Source organism: Phalacrocorax carbo, chromosome 11 (genome assembly GCF_963921805.1).
Source record: "Phalacrocorax carbo chromosome 11, bPhaCar2.1, whole genome shotgun sequence".
In the NCBI taxonomy this organism is placed as follows: Eukaryota; Metazoa; Chordata; class Aves; order Suliformes; family Phalacrocoracidae; genus Phalacrocorax; species Phalacrocorax carbo.
The window spans coordinates 16373075-16381498 of record NC_087523.1 but is presented as its reverse complement, the minus strand read 5'-3'; the positions used below and the strand labels follow the sequence as shown (position 1 = coordinate 16381498).

The 8424-nt window shown below is 50.3% G+C and overlaps 1 protein-coding gene across 2 annotated transcripts in view; it reads left to right on the top strand.

Moving 5' to 3' along the window:
* Window positions 1–6510: 6510 nt before the first annotated feature.
* NRK (Nik related kinase) overlaps window positions 6511–8424 on the top strand; it is a 104712-nt gene continuing 102798 nt past the window's right edge. For both annotated transcript variants that reach the window (XM_064463216.1, XM_064463215.1), the window contains exon 1: window positions 6511–6818. In XM_064463216.1, the coding sequence (XP_064319286.1) occupies window positions 6762–6818 (57 nt within the window). In that variant the 5' untranslated portion in view covers window positions 6511–6761. The remainder of the gene's footprint in view (window positions 6819–8424) is intronic.

Genomic DNA, 8424 nt, shown 5'->3' with positions numbered 1-8424 from the left:
TGACACATGACATTGAAAAGGTTGAAAAGACAGGATAAAGTTGATTTTTAAAAAATTTTTTTAAAGTATCCTGAAATGTGTCCCCACTTTTAAAGCTGTTGAATTTTTTTCTTCCCTTTGGGGAAGAGAGCAACAAAAAACCCAACAAACACGCTGCTCCCAAGACTTTTATCTGACAATTCCTCCAAACCAAGGGTGATTCAGATATCAGTTCCTACTTAGCTAACCACCAACTTCAGTGGCTTGGATAAAAGGGAACCGTGGTCTGAGTCATCCAAGGTTAGCATTTGATTGGCAAAACCCAAACCATGCCTGCAAGATTTTCTAAAAGTCAAAAAACCTCTGCCTGTCTGCCAGGAAAGTTACCACAACTTGTCTTGCTTACACACACACACGCACACAAAAAAAAAGCGTGCCACATGATATTTTGACTGATAAATTCAATGTGGTAGCGATTAAACTGTGCTATGTCAGTTTTCTTTGTATTTGGGGTTTTTTTATTGAAAAATCTGCCTGTGAAGAGGCAGCAGCTATTTTTTCCCATAATTGCATCTGTTTCAGAGAGCAGACAGATGTTGGGCTGAAATTCATTATGGTATTCATAAACCCCTTTGGGATCTGATGACCTAGTAACATATAGCTACTGTTCCTTGCAAAGTGTTTAAAATGGTTGCCACTTTGAATGAAGAAATAACTTTGCAGAAGATGGGAGGGAAGGGAAAAACTTACAGCTAGGCAGATGGCTGCACAACAGTAATATACAATAGTAATATAAAATGTATGAGTTAGATTTATTTCAGTAAATCTTCTTGCTCTTAACTTTGCAAAATTGCTAGCCAGCCTTTGTGCACCGGTATTACCATAGCGTGGAGGTACTGCGCTGGTATTCAGATGCTAGGCATGCAGTCAGAGTGAAATACCCGGTGAGGTAGGAGAGGAAAGAAAATCTGAGTAGGAAAAAGTCTCACGGGGAGACAATGTAATAGAAATCGCATTCACACTGGGAAACAGTTATCTGTGTGATTTGTGTATTACGGCTCACAGTCACAACTGAGGATTCAGCTGGCGCTGGAACTGAGAATCCAAAAGCCAGAAGTGCAAAATATCATAATTCCAGAAAATACGTCTCTTCTCCCTGAAAGCGTTTGTGCGGCTGTTGTCAGGGATAGCAGGGATGTGTGCTGGGCTGACGGGAAACGGGAAACTTCCAGCAGCAGCGTTCTTGAGAAATTCTGAAGTGCTGTGCTGAAACAATGCTGTGAAGTCATGGGTCATGCAGCCAAAGAGGGTTATCAGTCCTGCAAGGAGAGGGTTCCTCGTGCTCTCTGTGCAACGCACTGGGACACGCTTTCCTCGGGCAGGCTCGTCTGTGGGCAACTGAAAAGAAAAAATATTCTGCAGGAGTCCCAGTGAGCGGCATTTGGACTAATGCAAGTTTTGTGGGAGACCTATATTTTAAGCTTTACCCTGGGAAATGAGGTGGACATCCTGGCTGTGATTACAGGAGTGAGAGGCAGTTTTTCCAGCTTGCCTGTCTGCTCAGGAATCCTTTGGGAAGGAAGCTGTTTGGTCTCATTTTGGATATCCTGTGAAACTGAACTAGCACGGCTGCCAGGAACTGAAAAAAGTTATTTAATTTTTAAAGAGCTGAAAACTACTGTATGTGCTACTGAGTATTGTATAAGAAATTACTGTTTTGGTTTCTCTGTCTGGATTTCCCATATTCCCAGTCTACCCAAGGTGGTAACCCCGTCTCTCAATCCTAATGCAGCAGCCTCTGCAAAGTGCAAATCTGAAGAGAGATTTGGGTTTAAATATTACTTTCTGGCCCAGCCTTAATGTGTTTGGAATGAAGTGGAATTTTCTTTAGTTCAAATGGGAGAAAGCATGAGAAATATTCAGAGCCTGATCCAACAATCCATTGAAAACAAAGACATCTTACTGTGATTTGCAAGCACTGCAGGGATGGGCCACAGAAATAGTGCAGTTATGAAGTGGATTGGGTTGGGGGAGGGTTTGGTGGTTCATCTCTTTTAACTAAATTGGAATGTAAGTAGCTGGGTGTCCGTGGCCTGAAACTTAAATCTTTCTCCTGCAACCCAAAGAATCTTTGCAGCAGCTGCGCTAAGTCGTACTGGTATTGTCCAAAGTGTGACCTGACGGAAGTCTTCTCTGCTTCTCTGTGTTCATCACATAGCACTCTTGGCATTGTGTGCCTGCCACCAAGCCAGCGTGGAGCCGTACCCGGGCTGTATACAATCCTACCCAGTTTTAAATGTGTAATCGTGATCCTGACAGTCTAGCAAAGCCACCCACAGTACTAAGCTACACTGTAATTGGAAACGGAAGGGGACAACTTTAAAGTTAGTGGCTGGCCTAATAAATCAAGATTTTTTTTTTGTACTCCAGGACTTCATAAAAACCATTAGTAACAATAAATCACTTCCAGAATGATGCTGTAAATGGTAATGAATTCAAGTGGCGGCCAAGAGACCCTACTCATGGATGAATGTTGGGCTTAGTACCATGCTGGCCATTGCCGCCCATGGACTCTCCTGTAATCAGCATTTAACAGCTGGTAATCTTCTGGTTCTGGTACAACCAAATGAGGACAAAATGGTTTCTGAAAGCATTAGGCAAAAAGATCAGCCTTCCTTTTCGAGCCAGCTTCTGGAAGTGGAGGGTGAAGTCTGTAGTTAGAAGCAGATTTCATGGGCTTTTGTGTCACTTGGCTGCCTCTCGGCTAAAGGCTGTGCCCTAAAGAACAAGAGAGATGTCTAAGATCTCTAGGTCTTATGAAAAAAACCAAAACTTATGGGGAATTTTGTAAAGGATTCTTATTCTGGGAGAAAGGTGCTGATGTCTGAGCATTACAGTCTGCATCAATTTGATCAGGCACCTCTGGCACTGGCAGAATGCTGTTTCCTTACAGAAGGTAAGAAAACTTCTAGCAAAATAAATCACTTGGGGAAATCTTTTGGTGCTAAGGAGAGCTGGTCTTTACAGTGATCCTGTGTGACTCTGGAGCAAGTGCTGGGGAGCCGTTGCCGAGAGGAGTCCTGGGGAAGGCCAGCGTGCTGGGGCTGGGCTTTGGCGCTCTGCGGTGGAGCTGGGAGCGGGGGAGCCAAAAAGCTCGAAGCGGGGGTTTCGCCTCCTACCTCTATAGCAGAGAGCCTAACTTGAGCTTTGGGGTTTCTGAGCTCCTCGTAGAGCTGGGATTTGGATCATCCTGAAAATGCTGGGAAGTATATACAGAGGGTTGGCTCTGGAGCCACGGATGTGGCATGAGCTGCTGAGCCTGGCTGTTCCCCAGCCATGGAAGCGGCAGGGGTGTTGATTCCCTGAGCAGCATCAGGGGGTTTATTTCAAGGAGAAGGTCCTGTGTGTCTGACTTTTTCTGAATGATAATTTCTCTGAATTTACAGTTCTGAAAAGAGTCAGTTCATCCAATTCAGACTGAAACCACATTTTAAGAAGCTGTTTATTTCCTGCAGAGTGGAAATCCTGTTCTCTTATGAGTTATCTTTTGGGTTTTTTGTCTCTGCCAGCTTCACACCTGTAGCTGAGACCCCAGCGTAAAAATAAGCTAAAGGAAATAAGCTAGCGTGTCAATTTGAGCCTCAATTTTAAACACTCTCTTCCTTTGCCGAGTGTCACATCTGGCAGGGGTAGTTCCTATTAGTAGTACTATTATGGACCCATATCTGCGTTTGGGAGGGTGGGATGCAGACAGAGCTCAGAATTCGCCCATGCTTCTGGGGTACAATGGCATTTCCTTTGCTGAAACAAAGGAAGTTCTTCTCCCTTCGTGCTTGTACTTCCCTTTTAATACAAAACATCCTTTGCATGCGCATAGACATTTGAGATGTTTTTATGTTCAGGTCTGTGGTTGCTGAATTTGACTGCAGGAGCTTGACTACGGCTGTTGGAGAGGAAAGCTGCACTCATAGCATTCAGTTGTCTCTTGTGTTTGTTGCATTTTGGGTTATGTTTTGGTTTGGTTTTGTTGTTGTTGGGTTTTTTAAATTTATTCTTAAGGGAACCTGCTCACTTTTTATTATTGTTAAGGTGAATGTGGGTTTCTAGTTTATTAACAGTCAGGTTGCACTAAGGCATTGAATTTCCTGATTCCTGGGAGTTATTCTGCTACGTGGCTTTGTGCAGAGCAGCAAGGGGTGACAGCCCACTTGCAAGTCAGCTGTAGCACAGCCGCCCTGTCTGTGTCGTGCTTTGGGGAGCGCTAGAGCAGGGGCAGGGCTCGAGGCCACGGGGGACACTTGGAGCGCAGTTTCTGTTTTGGCAGAACCAGCCGTCAGGCTGGTGGCAAAGAACTCTGGGCTTGTAAATCTGGCTCTGCTCTGAAAAGTACCCTTGTCCTGGTGGCATTTTCACCCTCAACAGATCTGCTGTGAATATCGGTGACAAAACCAGGTGTTGCTTCTGTTTGACGTGCAGGGCCTTCATGGGGAAAAGATGCGCTGCCTTCTTCAGCAGCAAGGGAAGAATCGCTTACGAAGCTCTGCCCGCAACGGTGCAAATGGGACTGGAGCATCCACAGAAACTGCCAGCAGCAGGGTTCAGTGGAGGGAAGACAGTGAAAGGTGGTCATAAAAGCATGTAGCCAAGAGATACTGAGAGATGCCTGCAGAAATACTACGAGCCATCTCATCCTTCTAAAACCAGATTTCGTATCATTTTTGGGTAAAGCTTTCTGTCACATGGAAATTAATCCTCAGGTTGGAGCACTCACCAGAGGCGAGCAAGGCAGGTAGAATTAATTTTGGCAAAGAATCTAAGGGATGGAGCAAGAGAGAGGGCGTTTGGTAGACAACAGCCGGGAGTTTCACACCAGTTCTCACCAGGGAAGCAGGAAGGAAGTGGAAAGTGGCAGGAGACAAAGGACAGCCCCGAAGGTTAGAGGAGAGATAAAGAGGGATTGTGAGAAATAACACAAGCAAAAAGGCTAATGATGGATTTATGTAAGGCAGGAAGGCTATAACGGGGAGCAAAACTGTGGCTTAGCTTTGTCAAAGGTGACGTGAGGGCCAGCATTTTCCAACTGTTGCCCAGGGGAGAGCGGGGAGCTGGGCTGGGCACAGAGAGGGGCTTGGGCTGGGCCGTCACCATGTGCGGATTTCTGCCCGTCACGCGTAGCTGCGTTGGGTACGTTCAGTTCTTCAACAAATTTACTCTTTAATGCAGCAATGGGCCTCAAAACCTCTTAGCAGCGCATCACTATGTTGGCCTACAGATGGACGGAGACCAAATAGCCAGGGTCGCTTTAGTTAATGTGCCCAGCGTGGGCTGTTTTGAAAGAATACTTTGAAGTTGGATGATGCATCAGCATTTCTTTCAAGGAAATTGCCAAATGCTTTTATTACAACACTGCCACGCCGCTGCTGGCATTGTGTCTGCCGTGGTGTGCTAATAGGCACCAAAGATGCTTTGACCACTTTGACTTGATTTCACGGCTGTGACTGTGAAAATACTGATTCAGAATTTCATCCCCTTTGCTTGCTTTCTGTGAGGGGACAATGTCCTGTCCCTGCGCATCGCTGAGGAATAGTTAAGGATGTTATCTCAGTAATGTGCATTTCCACTGGTTTTTCTGGGTGTTTTTTTTGTTTTTTGCTTTTTTTTTTTGTCTTTAAGTGCGAGGCCCAAAAATATCCCCAAGTCCTTCCACCCCAGCACAATAGAGTTATACACTATGTTCTTTCTGCGGTCATAATTACAGGGTGAAAGAATCTGCAATGGAAAAGCAGCGTTTATAGCAATGTGCCGCCTTCCGCAGCACGCCGCAGCGCTTCGGGACGGGCTGGCCAAGGGGGTTGCCATCCCGCTCCGCACCCTGACGGACTCACCGCTGCCGGTCGCCCCCTGTTGCGTATGGGACCGTGGGGTTGGGTTGAGCTGAGATCGTTGCCATCACCTCAGTATTTGCAGCACTTGTCGCCTTAGGGAGAGGGTCTAGAAGTGTTTGTGTGTATTCCTTTTTTTTTTTTTTTTCTTAAGTAGTTTGTTGGGGGTTTTGAGGTTTGGGTTGGTTTCTTGGTTTGTTTTCTTTTATTATTACTTTTTTTTTTTTATGGCTGCTGTGATGTCCTTCAGCCCTGTGGCAGAGCCCACGTGCCCTGGGCCGGGTGGGAGCGCGGGGACCCGCAGGTTCTCCCACCGCCTGCCTCCTGCCGCCCCTTCAGCCCCGGCTGCAATTCCCGGCCGAGGGTTCGGGCAAGGGGACCCGATCCTCGCGTGGCCCCGCCGCCAGCTCCGGCACGGGAAGGGGGGGGGGGGGGGGGGGGGGACGGGACACACGAAGGACACGACACGGACACGCGAGCGCGTGCACGCGCTGGTGTAGTCGGGAGCGAGCGTAGGGTATGGGGTGTTGGGGGGGGCAGAGCTTTTCAAATCCCGCCGCGCGTGGGGGGGGGGGTGGGGAAGCGCGCGTGGGGGCCGCCCCCGGCAGCGGCAGGTGGCCCCGACCCCCGCCGGCACGTCACGTCACTTCCTCGCAAACTTTTTCCCGAGGAACCCGCTGCGTGGAAGTTGCCGGTGGCGGCGGCGGCCCGGCCCCGGGGGCTGCCTCCGCGCCCGCCGAGCGGGGAGGGCTTTCCGGGCGGGCCGGGCCGGGCATGCCCGCCCTCCTGCGCTCGCCGGGGCACGGCCGGGCCGCCGCGGGCCGCCCGCGGGACCGTTAGCTCGGGGCGGCCGCGGTCCTGCGCGGCGTGGGGCGGTGCGGGGCGGCGGAGCGCAGCGCCATGGCCCGGGACTGCGCCGCCCGCAGCCTGGACGGCATCGACCTGGCGGCGCTGCGGGTAAGGAGGGGCGGCGGGGAGCGCGTCCCGCGTGGGGGCTGCGGGGGGGGGGATACCCGGTGAGGCATCCACAGACGCACACCCCGGGCTTGGGGCCGCTCCTCGCCCCCGCAGCCTCCCCGCTGGGGTCTGCAAAGGCTTCACCCGGGTTTAATTTTTCTTCCCCCTTATCCCACTCTGCCGCGCGTGGGGAGCGGCGTGGGACACCCGCGCCGCTGACACCGGCCGCGTCCCGCCGGCGTGGCCCGGGAGAGCGGGGCGGCGGCCGCGGGGCTCGGGCTCGGCCGGTGCGTCGGGCGCGGGGGGCCGTGGGGCGGCCCGCAGCGCGGCTCCGCGCAGGCTCCGGAGGTCGCGGTCCCCTCGCTGGCGGGACCGTCCCACGGGAGCGCGGCTCTGCCCTGCCGCGGGTGTCTCGCCGGGGAGGTTCGCTCCCCTCCCAAGATCACGGACGATTCCCACTGACATTCCCGGGGTGATGTGAATGCTGTGAGCTGTGGAGAGAAGAGAGAATTTAGGATGTTCTGGAAGAAAATATGGGTGTGGGTGTGTGCGTGTTGGCTTTTGTGGTTTTTTGTTGCGGTTTGGGCTTTTTTTTTTTTATCCCCAAAGCTAAAAAAAGTCAGCATTCACCTAGTTTACTGCAAATTTTTATCATCATGCTCTTGTGTTTTTAGGTTTTTAACATAATCTAAACTTTGGCCACATTAAAAGCCTCACTGTTCGTGCTTCACACCCACAGTTAACAGGGCTGTGTGTGTTGCCCCTTAGTTCTACTTGGCTGTTTCACATAGAAGCTGACCATCTATCGACCCAGTCCAACCAAGGCAGGTTTCTTTCTGGGGCACTCTCGACTGGAGAAGAGGGAAGAGTTTAATTGCGGCAAAAAGCAGTCAGCCCCAGACAGTGAAACCAAAGCAAGCTACTCTAAAAATATCAGAGAGAAAAAAAAAAAAAAAGGAGGGCTGGGAGAAGCCTTTGCAATAATCACATGGCGAGGAGGGTGTTCCAGGCCAGAGGCAGAAAGAAGGAAGGCAGGAGAGACAGCAAAGTTTGTGAAGATGGCACAAGGCTGTTGGTGAGGCAAGCAGAAGTTTGACCTGGTTCTGCTCAGGGGTGTAAGACAAAATAATGGAGGCTCTTCTTCAGTGCTTTAGCAGATGAAGCTTATCTTCTTAAATAAATGATAAGAAACCAGCGTAAGTTTGAAAGAGAGTAGTGCTGCAAACCAGACAATGGGCTTTGTGGCAAAACCATCCAGTGCAGAAACCTCCCAGGGGCTGTAAGCGTGGCAAGTTTTGGCCTTGACAGGGGAAGGGATGAATGTGTCCTTTCAGAGGAAACCTTTTCAGCACGTCAGCTGCCGTAGTTTGGGGTTTGTGCTTACCGGGAAATGAAAGGCGGGTGAGGCTGGGCTCTAGAAATTAGGTAAAGATGGGGGCTTTACCTTTGCCTCCTGTCAGGTGTTCCCAGGCCAGTGGGAACTGCCTGGCGCTGCACTCCTGCCAACCTCGTGGCGGTCAGGGTGGCCAGCGGGGGAGGCACAGTAGTGATTGGGGTCATCTTCAAACTGCACGAGCTGGCCTTCCTCCCCTCTGAATGGGTGCTC